Source organism: Grus americana, chromosome 2 (assembly GCF_028858705.1).
Source record: "Grus americana isolate bGruAme1 chromosome 2, bGruAme1.mat, whole genome shotgun sequence".
Classification (NCBI taxonomy): domain Eukaryota; kingdom Metazoa; phylum Chordata; class Aves; order Gruiformes; family Gruidae; genus Grus; species Grus americana.
In genome coordinates, this window is record NC_072853.1 from 86,354 (window position 1) to 105,185 (window position 18,832).

The 18,832-nt window shown below is 41.2% G+C and overlaps 1 protein-coding gene across 2 annotated transcripts in view; it reads left to right on the forward strand.

Moving 5' to 3' along the window:
- Nucleotides 1–18,490, forward strand: part of MAPK15 (mitogen-activated protein kinase 15) — a 29,023-nt gene extending 10,533 nt beyond the window's left edge. The window contains exons 5-14 of one of the 2 annotated variants that reach the window (XM_054817943.1): nt 482–612; nt 770–933; nt 1,842–1,981; nt 3,356–3,413; nt 8,315–8,452; nt 8,696–8,801; nt 12,191–12,491; nt 12,926–13,077; nt 16,711–16,938; nt 18,125–18,490. In XM_054817943.1, coding sequence (XP_054673918.1) covers nt 482–612; nt 770–933; nt 1,842–1,981; nt 3,356–3,413; nt 8,315–8,452; nt 8,696–8,801; nt 12,191–12,491; nt 12,926–13,077; nt 16,711–16,914 — 1,394 coding nt within the window. In that variant the 3' untranslated portion in view covers nt 16,915–16,938; nt 18,125–18,490. Of the gene's footprint in view, nt 1–481; nt 613–769; nt 934–1,841; nt 1,982–3,355; nt 3,414–8,314; nt 8,453–8,695; nt 8,802–12,190; nt 12,492–12,925; nt 13,078–16,710 lie in introns of both variants that reach the window. The other variant, XM_054817942.1, reaches the window with a different exon arrangement.
- The last annotated feature ends 342 nt before the right edge of the window (nt 18,491–18,832 follow it).

The window sequence follows — 18,832 nt, forward strand, 5'->3', positions numbered from 1 at the left end:
TCCACTTTGATAGTAGTGTGTTGATGATTTTGTGAATATTCATTTAAGTAGACATATAAGTAGGAGCAGTACAGGGTTTTTTATATGTAGCAGTTGTGATTAGATGAGAATAGCAGTGAAACTTTAAAAAGGAGTAATAATTATATGAGAACTGGCTGGTTGAGATGAAGGAAAAATGGCACTGAGCAACAAATTAGAAGGCTTGTAGAGATAAGAGTTGCATATGGAAGAGACTGCGCAACTTTATTATAACAAAAGTATGCAATAATAACAGGTACTGTAGCATGAGCTGCAAGTCAAACTGATAATACAGAGAGATTGCAGTACTATTAGTAATTACAGTGTTAATTTCTGTTGAGGATGCACTTGAAAGATTACAGTTTGGACAATGGTCTGTTCTGGCCTTGCTTTGAGAAACTTATATTCACAATTTGGTAATCTTTTACTGATATAACTATATTACCAATGTAATATATTACAGAGACAGATTTACATGCTGTGATTAAGAAGGGGAATTTGCTGAAAGATATCCACAAGTGTTACATTCTCTACCAACTCCTGAAGGCAACTAAATTCATCCACTCAGGAAATGTTATTCACAGAGATCAGAAGGTATATTTTAGTCATAGTCTTTATCCTTCACTCAAGTTTTCTGTTAAACACTAAATGGAAAAGTATGAAAAGAATGCAACTACTAAAAAAAACCTTGATAATAATCTTCTGCCATTCAGAGAGTAAAAAGCTTATTTATTTTCCTTTGTCAATTCAGCCTTCAAATATCTTGCTGGATGCAGACTGCTTTGTTAAACTTTGTGATTTTGGGCTGGCCCGTTCTTTATGTCAGATGAATGAGGACCGAGGCAACCCTGCTCTAACGGAATATGTGGCAACACGCTGGTACCGAGCCCCAGAGATCTTACTTTCCTCTCGGAGGTAACTGCTTAGTATGAGCAAAGGGACGGGATTCTATAATTTCTTCACCACTGGGAAAATTTATTGTCTGAAAGTCTTAAATCTTTTCATTTTATATGTCACCAGATGCAATGTCATGTCAGCAGTCCATTTTCTCAATACACATTTAAACTTCAGTTCTGCAACATAAAAATCTCTCAGTACATTTCCCTCCTGGCTTCTTAGATTATCCGTTTACATACATTATCAGCTCATCTGTTTGTCATCCTTTCTCCCACTAGACTTATTCTTTCTCCCCTTAAATCTACATCTTTACAAAATTTGGTTGAGTATGGTAGTCCTTTTTTCCAAATTTAAGGAGAGTTTTTTGATAGACCTTCAGAAAATATTTTGTAATCAAATGTTAATTCAGCTGCCTGTTAGTCAGGCTTTGCCCTTTTTTTGACCTAAATATACAAAATCTTATTATATAGGTTGAGTTAGTATCCCAAATTTGAAATGTGGATGTTTTGGAAATTGTCATTTACCCATTGTTTGGCATTTACTTTGCTTAAGCAATTCTAACTACTTTCTAGATAAATTATGCCCTGAAAAGTCAGTTGTTTCCAAACAGCAACTTGTATCTTCAGTGTTGGTCATATGAAAAGTATATATTACTTTGTCCTGGCATTTACCTTTTATATATTTCCTCTTATGGTTTCCTAGAATAGACTTTTAGTAGGATAAATCTCCTTTCTGTTTTATGCTTGCCAGTTTCATGATTCCCAAATCTCATTCACTTTATAGTTAAAACCTGAGAGCATTCATATCCAAGGAGTAATCAAGCCTGTTTTTCTAGCAACGTAAGCTAATGTAGATTATGTGAATGCCAGGTACAGAAAAACATTTGCTTGATTTTAGTCCTAACTCTATTCTATTCTTATTTGTAGTTACACTAAAGGTGTAGACATGTGGAGCATTGGCTGTATTCTGGGAGAGCTGCTACTTGGGAAACCTCTTTTTCCTGGAACATCAACAGTGAATCAAATAGAGCAGATCTTGAGGGTCATTCCTGCCCCATCCCCAGAAGGTAGGATTCTTCTATGGGGAAAGATATTTAGAGAAGAGATTAAAAGAGTGAAAGAAAACAGCCCAGCTGGATCAGGAGAGAAGGTATATCTTGTGAGTCATTCTAACATCTTTTCAAGGAAATTAAGGGCTTAATTGTGAAATGTTAGTGTTAGAGGAAAATAAGCCTGTACTTGATTAGATGAGAAACAAGAACCAGGCCTTAAAAACATTTTTGAGGTTAAGAGGATAACAGTTTAAAACAGAGTATCATACTTCAGTGGGACTTGCATAGTAAAAGTAAATTGGACCTTTTCGTCTGGAAATCTAAACACAGAAGTGAAAGGTGGAGTAAATGTATGTTAAATCCAAAAGGGGGGATGATGATGGTGATGATGATTATTGTCATCTATGAGTTCCAGTCTAACAGCCCATATACTTTATAAAGTTTTACAACATATTGTTATGTTCTAACTGAGCTAGCAAATAGTTGTTAGAAAAATAACTACCTTTAGTTTATGGACATCACAGTTTTGGAGAATTCCATTCAAGCTTAAAGTTATTTATCATTTTTATTAGAGATTTGGTTGCTGTGAATGAAATATGAATGGAAATGTGTGTGTGAACACCAAAACAGGAGCTAGAAGAATAGCCAGCACTAATAACAAAAATGCTATTCTGGTCTCAGCAATACAATTGAGGAATGTGTTTATAATGTCATAACCAGAAGGTCTGCGCTCTAAGACAAGACCACAGAACAAATGACTCATTAGCAGAAGGTCCTGTATCCTTACCACAGGCCAATGGCTGCAATGTTGCAGCATAGCACAGGCACAGTTTCTTTTTTCTTTTAGCCAAACAAGTGAAAACAGACACTTGTTCAAAACATTATTGCAAACAAGGAGAACCAACCTACAAGCAGCAACTTTGCCTAGGATTTATGGGGAGCAAATAAGCAAGATTCGGAAGCAAAAAAACCATTCCATAGCAACTGTAGACTCTGAGAGTATGACAGATAAGTTCATAAAACAGTTCATCATCATGAATCAAAAAGAACCCCAGTGGATGTAATGAGGAAATCAATAGCTGGTATCCCTTGTTCTCTGTGTCCTACACAAGTGATCCTGGCCAGATCATTTGGCCTCAGATATCTTGGTGCTTCTGCGTATGTGGGTATAAGAGTGCAAGTTTATGAAATCTATGATAGAATGAATAGGAATTGAGAAAATCAGCTTAGAAAATTTGTAAGTAAATATTCCATCCCCCTTCCATAAGATCTCCCATTGAGTTTTACTAGGATAATTTCCTATGTTAATATAAAATATTTGCTTTTCTTCAACTATGTAGCTCTGGTAATCCTAATCTTGGCATTAACAGTATCTTTTCATTATTGCAGATATTTTGGCTATTCAGTCAGATTACAGGGCCTCAGTTGTTAACTGCATGAGTTCCCGGTAAGCCTTGTATGTTTGATGTGTTTCAGAAGTTGACAATCTACAGTATGATGGTGACAAAAAATTCCCCTGAAGTTCACCTTCCAGTGTTCACCAGTGGAAATTATCTCTGCTCTCTGCAGATTCACCTACCTCTAGGGAAGGGATGTAAATTTTAAAAAAAAAAAAAAAAAAAAAAAAAAAGAGAAGATCAATGACATAATCTGGGAATAACAAAACAAAATGGGGTTGGACCTACATTCCAAGCTATTGTCATATATACTTTCTCAAAATTAGAATATTTTCCTATCCTGAGTCATTTGGGTATCTGATGTCATTGCTTCACACAGACAAAGCCTGAATCTGTTCAGGCTGACAGCCTCATTCTAGTTGCTTAATGACTCTCCTTGTGATTTTTTTTTTTTTCCTTATGTCTGTCACAGATCTTTTGGATCCACCAGTTACGTACACAGATGGCCACATAATTCTGCATTTATTACATACCTAATTGGTAAACATTAGTAAACTTAATGCTCTTACAATATCTTATGGCCATAGCAAATTACTTGCCAGTCCCTAAGTATTCTCTGCTCCTATCTGTCATGATACTAGTGGGCATCCCTTCTCATTGGGAGTCTGCGGTACTCGTAGCCCAGCTATGTGTGGTATAAGTTCTCTGAATACTTACAGATATGTTTTTATAGGTTTAGATTATGGTGGCTCAAACCATAAGCTCTAGCAGGTCACTTGCTGTTCACATAAACAGCATATGCGTTTTCATGCTGTCTTTCGCTGACTTCTTCAGTTGGTGTACTGGAGCGTTATTCTCTTTCATTCAGGGATGCCAGGATTCCTGTATCAATCTATGCCAGGTAGTTGAGGAACTGAGACCCTTTTGTCCCTGCTGATTCAACTGTCAGCACAGCATGTGTGTTTGACCTTGTCAGGGGAAGTGGATGGCCACAGTATCCCATAGGAATTTCCCTTGATGTAACTCGTGCGCTTGCTGTGCACCTGTACTGTGTTTGGTTGGAATGGGGTTAACTTCCTTCATAGGAGCTCATATGCTGCTGTGGTTTATATTGGTGACCAAAACAGTGTTGATAACGCAGCAGTGTTTCAGCTGTTAGTTAACAATGCTTGCACAGCAGCCATCAAGGCCGTCACTGTTTCTCATTCTGCCCCCACAGCGAGTAGGCCAAGGGTTGGCAAGAGACTAGGAGGGGACATAGCTGGGACAGCTGACCCTTCTGACCAAAGCAATTTTCCACACAATATAGTGTCATGCTCAGTAATAAAACTGGTGGGGAGGAATTTCTCCAAAGTAGCTGTTGCTCGGACACTGGCTGAGTATCGGTCTGCTGGTGGTAAGTGATTGCTTTTGCACAACTTGGGGTTGGCTTTTTTTCCCCCCCTCCACTTATTGAACTGTCTTGACCCATGAAGTTTTCTTGCCTTTGCCCTTCTGATTCTCTCCCCCATCCCGCTGAGGGGGAGAGAGTGAGTGACTGGATGAGGTCTTAGCTATCAGCCAACGTAAACCCACCAGAGCGCTTTTTGGCACCCAACATGGGGCCAGAGGAGTTTGGCATCAGAATAAATTTGACTGGAGTGCACTAGACAGGAATTTATAGTAGTTACACCTGTTTAGCTGTTGCTGGTCATAATATTGATGTATTTGGTCTCAACACTGGTTTATTCCTTTACCTGCTGCACAGCAAATTTGAGGGCTTGTTAATGGCTGCTTTCAGCTTTTGCAGTTTACTGTGCTGTCTAGCACTTTTTTGTGTGTTGCCTGGGAGAGTTATGATAAAAGCACTGGCCTTGAGCCTACTCTAGTATTTAGGTCCTGCATTGGTTCCGTCCCAGTACTTTGGGAATCATCTCGTGGAGACGATTAACAATTTCTCCTCATCCAAGAGCCAATTTATAGAGGAAATGAAGAATGGCACCTCCCCCTTCCTCTCTCCTAGGGCAGATATTTTTTTCTGCCTTGTTACAACAGCTCTTCAGTTTCTTGAACATCCTTGGTAACTAGAATGCTCATATTGGTATATGTCAAGAATCCGATTCTGGCTTTTCCTCAGGATAACTGACTATTTGTGAATGCCACACAGGGATGTGCACTGAGGTAGTCGAGTCATGGGTCACAAGTTACGTAGGACAATTTGGGCAGGTACCTAGAGCAATTTTCAGGTCCAATGGTGCCAGACTTCACACTTGAACAAGCATGGCATCCTGTTGAAGTGACAAAACACTTGAAGAAAGGATGCCTTGTCTATGTCAAAGAGACACAACTTCTCACACTGTGCTGTGGCCTGGCCTACACTTACCTTAGCAGGGTGAAAGGGTCTCTGGATCTGAGGACATACAAATGGACACTGTGGCTAAGTCAGAGACCCAACCCTCAACGATAACAGATGCTCCTAAACAATGGAAGAGGAAGTCAACTTGGTTAGTAAGGGAAGAAGGAGCTTCTAAGAGGGAGCAGGAGAAAGAATCAGAAGAGGCAGCCTGTTCTGCAGCAGAGCCAGCCACAAGAACAAGAGGTGGAAGAGACAGAAATTATGAATGAATGCAGAAAACACCCAGTCCCCATCCCTGAACTTGCCGCAACATATGCGGAAAGATTACAGCTGTCATCTAGGTGAGCAAATTATCACCTGGTTGCTCTGATGGGGCCAGTGCTGAGTCAGGAATTAGAGGGTAAGAAAGCCCAGCAACTGGGATCTCTCGCTAAGGACCAGGGAACCTATAAAGGCATCAGAAGAGGGGCAACAATCTGCAGCTTCTGGAGGTGACTTCTGTCAAGCGTGAAGACAAGGTATCCTCTCAAGGAAGATCTTGTAAACTACTGGACCACCATTGAGGAAGATATCCAGCATCAGGGAATCAGTGGTGGAGGTGATCTACAGCAACCTGGGCAATAACCAGGGCTCTATGGATCTGGGTGAAGTCCAGTGCCTATGGTCAAAAGTTTGTGCAGAGAACACCAATGTTGTACGTCAGCACCCTGACAATAATTGTAGTCATTGAGGCACCAGCTGTGGACAGGTTGGCTGGCCAGATCTGGCAATACAAAGAGAATCTTTCTACCTCCCCAGTGCTATGGTCCTGTGTCTCAGCTGCAGAAGAACTGTCCCAAAAGTTCCAGCAAATTCAAAGAGAGTATGTTTTCCTCCTTACACATACAGGTCAGTATCTTAGCTATCAAAACTCTCACATGGGGTCAGCCTTTCTCTGCTCAAAGGAAAGGGAACCGTGCATGCCACCCTGTGGTTCTATCTGCATAACCATAGGGAGGACATGAGGAAGCAGGACAGTGCATCTATCTCAAACCTAGAAACTTATGTTTGTGAATTGCAAGGAAAAACAGCAGCCAAAAAGGGTCCATTCAGGAAGATGACTGCTGCACTTGCTGTTGAGCTATTCCCCAAACTCAGTGGAAGTACTGATCCTATTTCTGATTCTGGTTTGCAGTTACAGCAGTTTGGGTAATGAATGCTCGGACCACGAAGAGGGGCCATGCCTCCAGCTAGGCAGAGGAAAGGCACGACCAGGTTTATTGGACTGTATGAATTCAATAGTCTGGCGCATCGGACCCACAGGAGTATAAGGCTCTGCTGGATGCCAGTGCACAGTGACCCTAATGCTATCAGGATGCAAGAGGACAGAACCCACCTGGATTTCTGGAGCAACAGGATGATCCCAACAGTTATCTATGCTGGAGGCTAAAGTGACTCTAACAAGCAAGAAGTGGGAAAAGCATCCTCTTGTGACTGACTTGGAGACTCTGTGCATCCTTGCATGGGCTACGTCAGGAGAGGCTACTTCCGGGACCCAAAAGGGTACCAGGGGGCTTTCGGTGTATCTGCCATGGATACAGAGAGGATTAAACAGCTGTCTAGCTTACCCAGCATCTTAGCGAATCCTTCTGTTGTAGGGTTGCTGCGTGTCAGAGAGCAGCAGCAGGGAGGGGAGCGAGGAAGCGAGTGGGTGGGGGCTTAGCTGCCAGCTGGGGTCAACCCACCTGCAGCACCTCTGAGAAGAGTGCTCTCATTTCTATAACCCTTCTCTGAGTAATGAAAGACAGCAATTGGAACTCTACCTGCACTCCTGGATGAAATGCACTTTTATTTGACAGCCCTATTCTTTGGATGTTATCTTTTTTTCCCCCAAAAAAATGTGAATGTCAAGAGGCTAAGTTCTGATAGATGGCTCCAGCTAGGTAAAAGAGCAAGTGAAATCTTAGTCTTCAAAACTGAAAAGATTTTTTCTGAGCTACTCAGTTCAAATGCCATGTTCAGTGATGGATTATTTTTCCAAACTAAAAGAATGTTGTCGAGGAGTAACAGAATTATTTAAAATACGAGTAAGAATCATGTTTTAAAACTGACTATTCAAATGTATTAGATATTCTCATGTTCATTATGTTAATTATCTTTAGGATTTCAATATGCAAAGACAAATTTTTAAACTTCATTTTCTCGTTGGAAATTATACAGAAATATATTTCTGTGGGATAAGGGCTGGATTCATGGGATCTTAAACAGTTCAACTGAAACATCCAAGTTAGGAGTTTGAGCTTCCTGCATTGTCAAAAGAGCAAAAGAAGGACTCATTGTCCAGAGGACTCGTTATTCCCCTGTGTCTGATACTGTCTGATATCTCTCACTCTTTCCACTGAAACAAAAGACTAGATTTGCAAGTTAGGCACTTCACGTAGGTTCCTGGCGCTAGGAGGGAGACATTCAAAGCCTTCACCATACTCACAGGCCTGTACTTTAGAGTGTTCCAGGATTATGACACACTATTTGTGAGTGAATTCTGGTGTCAGCTTGATGTGATTCCCAGAACGGTAATTCATGCCTTCACTGTGAATTAGACATTGGGAGTTTATATTGTTGGTTTTTGACTTCTAGGCAGCGAGTAACATTTGAGGAGATTTTACCATCCTCTACTCCATTGCCTGCCTTGGATCTTCTGAAGAAACTTTTAGTATTTAACCCTGATAAACGACTCACAGCAGAGGAGGCTTTGCAGCATCCATATGTGAAAAGGTGAGAGTAATACCAATGTGCAGTTTCCCCTGATGTCTTCTGAGATGTTATAGACCTCCTCTTGGCACAAGTTTTCTTTACATACATGATAGGGAAAAAAAAGGCTAAGCTAATTCTTAATTTTCTCTAATGCTATTTATGCTTGAGGTCACACTAGATGATTTAACAATCCTTTTTAACATTATATTAATCTGTGGTACTGTTTTTAGTCTTAGTGAATTATATTATGTGTCATCTTCTTAGGTTTCACTGTCCTGCGAGGGAGCCCTCTCTGGATTATGATGTGATTCTTCCTTTAGGTGATGATATCCAGCTGTCTGTGGCAGAATATAGAAATAAATTATATGAGGTACTTTCTTTTAACCTATTTTCCAAAATCCTAATCCTCCGGGTAACCTGCCATTCTTGCACACACTTAATCAATTCTGTCATTTTCTTCTATTTGCATTCCCATAGGCTTTCCATACATGTTTACAGTTACATCTTGGTGTTTCTTATAAGTCAGTTCCATACTGTCACAACTTTTGAGAGGTCTTTAAATCTAGATTCCCACTGGGAAAAGAAAAGTCTGTAAAGCATGATGTCTGAGAAAGACTGTGTTAGAGGAAAACATACTGTGCTGGATCCAACAGTCCAAGAGAGGCGAGGCTGCTGCCACTGCATGTCCCCAGGTCCAGCCAGTAGCAAGGCTGAAGATGTATTCTCAGTAGGCATAGGCACACAGAAAACACATACACAATACGTATATACATCTATACGTGGCTGCCCACATGGATCACAAACAGGCACTCAGAGCATTCACACAAACATAGACAGCACCAACAGCCTCATCCTCCTCCCTTCTCTGGCTGAGCAAGATGGAAGTCCACTCATGAGAATATACGTACATATGTACAAGGTGGTTCCCTGCAGCAGCTGGGCTCAGACACTCAGTCTGCTCAGTAGCTGGCCCCCCTCCTCAATTGCTGGCACTTGAATATGCAAAGCCCAAGGGTGCAGCCCTACTGCAGTTGCTGGTACAGACCATGCAGACAAACAGCTGGCCAGGACTCTCCAGGTCCCTTAGTTGACCTCCACTCCCCCACCCCCAGTGTTCTCACCCCTAGAGATACACAGGTGCTCTCACCTCCTCCAGAGCTGGCCCTTGGAGACCCATTCACCTGCGTGCTCTGAGGCCACTTGATCACCAACTAGTCTGACTTGATCTTTGCTAGCAATCACATGCTCACTCACACACCTGCACTCTCTTCAGTTGCTGGCACCATGGACACACAGGCTCTCTGGTCTGTGATCTGACTCCAGTTGCTGGCACTCACACCTGCATACACAGACATAATAGACCTCCTGTCTTCCAGGAATTTAATAAGATAGAGCAAACTGCATCGATCAGGTGCAGGGCATGGCCAGACAAGCTTACTGACCAGCCAGCTATTTACACATGACTGGCTGGTTTTATACATCTCACTCCCTATTTCTCACACTCGTTCCTCCCCAAATCACCTAACCTCCTCTCTTTTCCTGCTTTCATACACTAAATATCCCATAATAAATCCTGTGTGATCCCAAATAGCTTTCCCCTGCATCCCATAATGTGTCCAACCACGAGAGAGGAACCTCCACCCTCTCACCCCCCCCATCCCCTGCCACCCTTGGTCCAAAAGGTAATCCAGAGGAATCCTGATTACTCATGATGAGTTTCGTGCCTGGACAATGGGGCTGATGGCTTTGCTGGGACAACCCTGAGAGAGGCCCAGACAAGGTGTTGAGAAACCCTTAGTATGGGTTCCCACCTGCCATAGTGCATCCCTGTGCTCCCTCAGCCTGTGCAGATGGGCCTTTGATGGGCTGATGACTTGTGTGAATGGGTTAGGGAGTAGGTCAGCAGAGTATTATTTGGGCTCCCCATCCTGCCATCGTCTTTCTGACCTCTGTTGTGGGTGTGCAGACAAGCAGTTATGACATAACCTAACTGACTGAGGTTTTTTTGATGGAGTGTAGTCAAGTGCTATTGTATGCTGCACCACATAAACAGAACTATCAAATTTCAGAATAATTAATTAATAGAGGAGGAAGAACAAGTGAAGGATCAGTGTAGCTGATGTGGTAATAATACAGGACAGTGATGTGTTAGGAGCCATATTTTGAATGCATCAATGTGGGGAAATAGTAGTACTTGAAAAATCAGGAAATGGTGCAATAATAAAGCAAATAAATAAGTAAAAAAAAAACCCCTGAAGCAAAATCTTTAGTTGTACAGGGAAAAGGAAAAATAGTACTTTTGATGCCATTTGGTATATGCAGTTGTGGATGCCCCATCATTGGAAGTGTTCAAGGCCAGGACAGATTGAGCTTTCAGCAACCTGATCTAGTGAAAGAGATCCCTGCCTATGACAGGGGGGTGGACTAGATGATCTTTGAAGGTCCCTTCCAACGCAAACCGTTCTATGATGCTATGAACACAGAAATGTCCAATTCTTTAGACATTCGATTAATGTCTAACAAAGTAAAAGAAGAATAAAGATAAACATAAATCAGAAGTAATTTTAAGAGACACTGAACTGATCTGGATGGTAGTGTTGAGGCAGTAGGGGGAGGATAGCTGGAGTGAATGCTCTAACAATGAAATATGAGGAGCAGCGAAAGTGGAAGTAAATCGAGCCTTCAGGAGGAGAAATTCATTTTGGCTTGGTTTTGGGGGTTCTTTTTTCCCTTTTTACAGTGAAAGAAATTATGTAAATGCCATGTAATGAGGCAAAGGAACTGGAAGATGGTGGTAAGAGCAGGAGTTGGAATGTAAATATAGAAAAACAGGCCTTGGAAAGAATAATAGTGGGAAGAGAAGATTAAAAAGGAAGTTTAGAGATCAGAAAATCCAAGACTGAGAAAGACTGATAAAGGTGTCACCTTCCCAGAGAGGGAGAGGAAAAGTATTATTGCTTCCATTAACAGCAATTAAAATTGAAGAAAGAAAAAATAAACTTGAATTTAAAAAGTTGAAACTACTTAAAATTTCTTTAAAGATCTTTAATACAAGGAAATTAATCAACTCTACTGTGATAGAGTGTTAGGAGTCATGAGCAGATGAATTAGTAAAGTGAAGACTGAGCACAAGTAGAAAACATATTCTAAATATCAATAGATTGGTCACAGATAACCTAGGTACAAGGCTAAGAAACAAGTGAATAGTTTTAAATAATCTTACTGCTAGAGTGTCAAATATGGGACAACTGTGATGACAGGAAGTTGAGAGCAGATTGTCTGCACCAAGACCTAAAACCTTGGCAAGGATTCTGTTGTTAAATAATAGCGTGTAGAGGTAGGTGAGAAATAATTATGAACTAAGCGGACTGAATGTTGTTTTGACCATTACAAAATCAGCTTTGCAAAGTTCTAGAAAGGGATGGTAAGAAACAAGATAGCGTTAACCTTTTGGGCATATAGATTCTGTCTTTTCCAAGGCGAATGCCCATTTTATTTACTGGTGGTCTCCCTCAGGATATATTGAAATTGCCTGTTCACCCAATCCTTTTTCTTAATGCTTCAGCCTATTCTTTATTTCCACTGAGAATACTATTTCTATCTTCTATCCAGCCCTAAATCAATTTTAAAATTATACTTGTTACCTATCCTGTGAAATAAGTTGCAGTTATTTGTAAGTCTTTCTCTTTGTTTTTATGTTTTGTTCCTCTGCTCTGCTGTGTAGCTGTGTTAAGGCTAACCAACTTCTCCTTTCTGTAGATGATCCTTGAAAAGAAATTAAATAGCCATCCAAAGGAGCAAGTGCAGAGAGAAAACATTCAACTAAGTCAGTCTGAATCCAGGCCGCTTCTTCCAAATTTCAGCTCTGTGACTTTACCTACCAGGAAAGGAGAGAGAGAACTAGCACCAGCTCCTCTAAAAACTTCGCATATGCTTGCTGGAACCACAACCAGTGTCCAGCCAGAAGTATCCAGCCGGAGTGAAGATTTAGCAAGAACTTTATGTCAGAGATCAAAGATCAGTGTGATATACAATCCTATAACACACACTGCTATTCAAAGTAGGTACTACCCTCCTACAATGGGATGTAATCCACCATGAGGCATTACTATGGGGATGAAAGAAGAAAAGATATTGAGTGGGGAAAAAGAAATAAGAGGAATTTACTTGTGTGGGAGGAAAATGACATAAGAACAAAACACTGTTGAATGAGTTTTGAGTGTGACATTCTCTTTGGCTCTTTCCTGCCTCAGTCTTGACTCTATGTTTGTTTCTGTTTTCTCTTTGCTTCTCTATTGCCATTATTTTTTCCCATGCCCTTTTGAACTGTTTTTGTTTGCTACATTCTAATTTTATTCTGAATATTTTTTTCTGTTTGTGAGATGAAGCAAAGGTGGCAGGGGCTGACTCAAGTTTTTATGTTCTGTCCCCGCCTCAGTGGGTTCTGCATCCTCATGATTCTCCTACTTTCTGTCATGTTTTTTTCTTCTGCAGGTAATGCAAATTCTGGTGCTGTGATCAGGAACTGTTCTGCACCACCTTCTCAACAGGCCAGAATCTCCAATGATAGGAAACAGGGGAGACAAATCACATGGGCAAATGCAAATGCTCGGCTACCTCCTACAAGTGTACAGAACCTTTATAATGTGAGTAGCAATCCTACCAAAAAAACCACCACCCTTAATTTTTCATGGACCAAAATTATATAGACACAAAATATCTTAATTTGCAACTTTGTAATGATATTTAAACGAGAGGCAAGACATACTGCTCTGAGAGTGACTATATTAATACATTTTTATCAGTTAAAATTACTTATGACAAAGACATACACTGCAATTTCATTGCTTGTATGTAGTATCACTCAAATGGTACCAGTAACCTAGTTTGATAAGGCAATTGGGCTTGTACAGAGTATGTTCCCTTTACTAGAGCGCTGAAGAATGTGCTAACTGAAGAGTTTCTGCTAGTAGGGGAAATAACTAGACATTACTTGCCTCTAATATAGGGTAGATTCATATAGGAACTTGCATATTGCAGTCTTCAGTGTTGCAATACCTACATTTCACCTGTTTTGTCTACTAATGAAGTTTACGATCGTGAGTTAAGTTCTGTGCATGAGACAGAGTGTTGAGAGGAAGACCATCTATAGTAATCACCAGGAAATGCCAAGGGCACAGATGTGACTGAAATCTTATATCTCTGGCATACGTAATGCTGGTCTTCAGCTAGTCTGGGTTTATAAAGACTAACTTTCTCCTGGAGTTTTAAGTCTAATCCCAGTCTTTCAGAAAACCCTATCACCTGTGACTCGAGCAGCAAGAGTATTTTGGTGCCTATAGGTTTATGCAGGAGTTCTGTGAATGACTGTTGAATTTGAGTACAGGAATTAGGTACTTCAGAGAACATGAAGTAGCACAGACCTTTTGTAAATCTAGGTGTCTGCCTCATTAGCAATATTGTTTTCACAAAGATTAATTGTAATGGATCATATATGTCAGCTAACTGTAATAAAAAAGAGAAGTAAAAAAAATCTCTGCAGTTTCTCTGCCTCTACTTCTTTTTCCTATGTTGAATTTTTAATGCAACATCTTTTGAGATGTGCTGAGATATATTGCTTTTTTTCCACTGCCCTTTTCCTAGAGGACAGGGTAATTTTGGACTCCTACCTGAAATTTTATCACTTCAGAGAAGTGAGGATTTGAACACCATTTCAGATTATCGCATTGTTCAGATTGTCAGCAGCACCAAAATCTCCCTTTGACTTTCAGTATCACAGATCAGTTGCTTTTACATTATTACCAATGATGGCTTGTCCTATCCAAAGTGTGTAGGTAGCAAATTCTTTTCAAACAAATTGAGCCCTTTGGATATTCCAAACTTAGCTGGAGAATTCACACTACCGCTGGAACCAACCTAGTGGATTGCTGTTGCTGAACAGTGAAGGTTTCGGTCCTCTCTTCTCTGCTCCTCTCTCTTTCCTCTTCTTGGCCATGCTTCCTTGTAAAAGTTCTTATCTGGTTCTTAAATGACCACCTTGCCCCTGCTTTTTCTTTTTCCCGAGGTAGTTGTCCACTGACTAGCTCAAGGAGAGTCTAGCCAACACAAGGTGACCAGAGGAGGCTTATGGCAGAGGAAGAACGTGGAAGGAAGCACCACAGATTACATTTTATGTGGCACTGAAGATTGACTTGTTTGTCGTGGGACTTTCTTACATCCCCACAAAAGAATACTTGAGTGTCTGTGTGCTGGAGTGTATTGGGTCTGGCTGAGATGGAGTTAACTTTCCCCATAGCAGCCCTCATAGTGCTGTGCTTTGTATTGGTAGCTAGCAAGGTGCTGACAACACACCAGTGTTTTGGCTACTTCTGAGCAGTGCTCACACAGCATCAAGGCTGTCTCTCCAACATTCCTCCCCTCACCAGTAGGCTGGGAGTGGGCAATACCTTGGGAGGGGATATAGCCAGGACAGCTGACCCAAACTGACCGAAGGGATATTCCATACCATATGATATCTGCTTAGCAATAAAGAGCTGAGAGAAAGGAGGAGGAAGGGGGAGCATTCATTATTTACATTTGTCTTCTGGAGCAACTGCTGCACGTACTGAAGCCTTGCTTCCCAGGAAGTGGCCAGCCATCGCCTGCTGATGGGAAGTAGAGAATAAATCTTTTGGGTTTTTTTCCTTTGCTTCCCTGCACAGCCTTTTGCTTTTCCTTTATTAAACTGCCTTTATCTTGACCCACAAGTTTGGGGGTTTTTCCATCTTATTTTTCTCCCCTCTCTGTCCTGCTGAGGAGGGGAGTGATAGAGTGGTTTGGTGGACATCTGGCATCCAACCAAGGTCAACCCACCACATGGAGCTCCAACATTCAAAATGTATGCTAAGCACAGTTGTGTGAAGAGACTTCTGACAGACACTATCAAAGATGAGTTGGGTGGGATCGCCTGCTTTGTGTCAGCATGCAGTATCACATTTACCTTAAAGCAACTTACTTCTTTGAACACAGCTCTGAATGATCTGAACCATTTCAAGCTAGAAAAAAAGCTGCAGACACTGTTAAGAGTCAAGCTTGTTCCTACTGGATCTCTTCTTACTGTTGTGATTGACAGGAAAATACATATGAATACCTGCTAAAAGGAGACACGATTGCCATTAACTTCGAAGTATGTCCACATGCACGCTTTCAACCCACCTTTCAGCCCCTCTGCTTTGGAATCCCACTCAAAATGTTTTGAGAGGAAGAGGAGGAACCATTTATTCCACAATATGAGATTGTGGAATAAATGCTGTGTGTGCAGATGTACATATGAACAATGCATTATGAAGAATCTTTAGGTAATTGTGAACAACTTTCTGTTACCGGAAGAGCATACTAGGGAGAAGGTAACCCTACGCATGCCCTGTGCTTTAATATTTGTTCCCTGGGAGGCTAATACTGACTAGTGTCAGAGACAGGATATTGTGGTAGAAGGTCATCAGCATTGTGGCTGATCTTATGTTAAGTGAATGTTGACTTTTCCATCTTTCTCAGTCAGCCTCAGCAGGAGCTGAAAAGATCTGACATTCCAGTTTACTCTGCATTCAGTCTGCATTCATTTTCAATATCCTGTCAGGTTCATGAAACTCTTGTTCTCAGCCATTTGACCAGGAAAGACTCCTATAATGGCTGGGGTGCCAGCAGCCAGTGCCACAATAGCGAGTGGAAACTCTTGCCTTTCAGTTAACTATAGAGGTTCGCAAAGCATTAGCTGCAGTGCAACAGCTGTCCTCTTGAACTGCAGATTCAAATGTATTGTAATGTATTACATATTGTAATGTATTAAGGTATTATTAACTTTTCCCCACCGGGCTGGTAAACACAGTATCCATATGCAGCTTCCAACTCAGAAAGTCACCGAGCCATTTGATTGGCAGAAGCCAGGAGGATGTATTAAGGGATGATGATCTGTCTTTTGTACATGTATTTAACGGATTCACTACTGTTGAAAACAACATACTAGGCAAACAGGCCTTTGGAATGCTCCAGTGCGGGATTAGTTTGTCTTACCTTGTTCCCATGCCACTAGCTCATTCTTGATACACCCATTCTTAAGCCCTTCTCCCTCACATCATTCTCATCATCCTATTCTTGATTTTACAAAACAGTCTGTTTTGTTTATTATTCATATAACATTCATGATCTGTCCTACTCCTCAGCTGAAGCAAAATCTGTATTCCTTATCTGTATTTTAGAAAACTGATTACAGGTTACTATCTTGGCTTTTCTTTCTCACACAGAATCCAAGAAATACTCAGTCTCACAGCAAAGATGTTCGTCCCTTTCTGAAGTCCAGTAAAAAGATGTTCCAGATTACTGCAAATATGGGAGCTGCTGGTGATCCGAAAGCATCAATGGGCAGTTACTCCCAGGCCTATGGAACCATATGTAAATCTGCACTGCAGAGTCTTCCAATATCAAAGTCCTCCCCGCAACATGAGTAGTGAATATGGAAGTGTTCTAACCAGGTGAAGTACTGGCTCATCAGTCCCCTAACTGAGCCAGTGACAGCAAGAGAGAGCAAAATGTATCAGGCATTTGACAGTTACCCCAGCTGAAGGGAAATGCTGTATTCATTGCATGAAACAATGTACTACTTTCCTCTGGACAAACCAACAGGAAAAAGAATCTAATCCCTTTGCCTTCCAGTCTTACCAGACAAAGGCACAGCACTATTTGCTCCCGTACCATGAGAACAATGAATACTGTCCGTTCATATTCCTCGTTTGAAGTATTGCAAAAAATTACATAAAACTGCAACATTCTGATACTTAAATGTATTTAGACATATTCAGGGCCCATATGAACCTCATGAGGTTCAACAAGACCAGGTGCAAGGTCCTGCACCTGGGCCGGGGCAATCCCCAGTATCAATACAGGCTGGGGGAGGAATGGATTGAGCGCAGCCCTGAGGAGAAGGACTTGGGGACACTGGGGGATGAAAAACTGGGTGTGACCCAGCAATGTGTGCTCGCACCCCAAAAAGCCACGCGTATCCTGGGCTGCATCAAAAGAAGCATGGCCAGCAGGTCAAAGGAGGGGATTCTCCCCCTCTACTCTGCTCCTGAGGGATACCACCTGGAGTACTGTGTCCAGCTCTGGGGTACCCAGCAAAAGAGAGACATGGACCAGTTAGGGCAGGTTCAGAGGATGGCCAAGAAAATGGTCAGAGGGCTTGAAACACTTCTCCTATGAGAACAGGCTGAGAGAGTTGGGGTTGTTCAGTCTAGAGAAGAAGAGGTTCCAGGGAGACCTTATCGTGGCCTTTCAGTACTTAAAGGGGGTTTATAAGAAAGATGGAGAGGGACTTTTTACCAAGGCCTGTAGTGACAGAACAAGGGGCAATGGTTTTTAAACTGAAAGAGAGTAGGTTTAGATTGGGCATAAGGAAGAAACTTTTTACAATGAGGGTGGTGATACACTGGACCGAGTTGCCCAGAGAAGTTGTGGATGCCCCATCAGTGGAAGTGGTCAAGGCCAGGACAGATTGGGCTTTGAGCAACCTGATCTACTGAAAGATGTCCCTGCCCATGGCCTGAGGGTTGGACTGGGTGATCTTTGAAGGTCCTTCCCAACTCATTCTATGATTCCATGATTCTTTAGCAGTTTCAGGTGCACTGCCTAAATGCAGAATTTTTTTTTTTTTTTGAGCAGAACTGGTAACTAACTGTTCTTGGAAGACCAAGACTAAGCTCTTCACAGATAATCTTAAAGCCCTTCATTTTGTTTTCCACTAATTTCTGTGACTTCTCCGAGGTAAATGAACATAATCAATGGTGGCTTACTTTCATTAAAATCAAGTAGAAAAGCACTTTAAATATAGGTGGATTTTGCCACAACATTTAATAGCTTACCTACCATGTAATATTGTAAATATTATAATAATAAATACTTTATATTGCACTACAGAAAATCTTTGTCTTTCAGTGTTTGCTGTGTGTGAAAGGGGGGGAAATACAGGGGTATCTTTTTCAATGAATAATATGGTAATTTATTTTTTTTTCCTTTCAGAAAGCAATGGTCCAAGAGATACTACTGCTGAAATATCATGACGTTGTTATCAGGCAGCAGTGGGACTACAGTAAACTTTAAAACTATATTCCTGGTTTAATGCTGATTTTTGATACATTCCCCTAATTAACTTGAAGTTCTTGTAAGAAGTCTCTGTCCCTGAAATTTTACTTCACCTTTGATAAATGATTGTTATTCCAGAACGTTGGGACCACAGTTACAGAGAGGATTCAGGCACTAAATTCCAATATGTGAGTACCACTGCCATTGATAGAATATCCATTTTATCCTTTAGCTTCTAAACACCAAAGGCTAGTTAAGTAAAAAAATAGTACATTCACTTCTGGTACC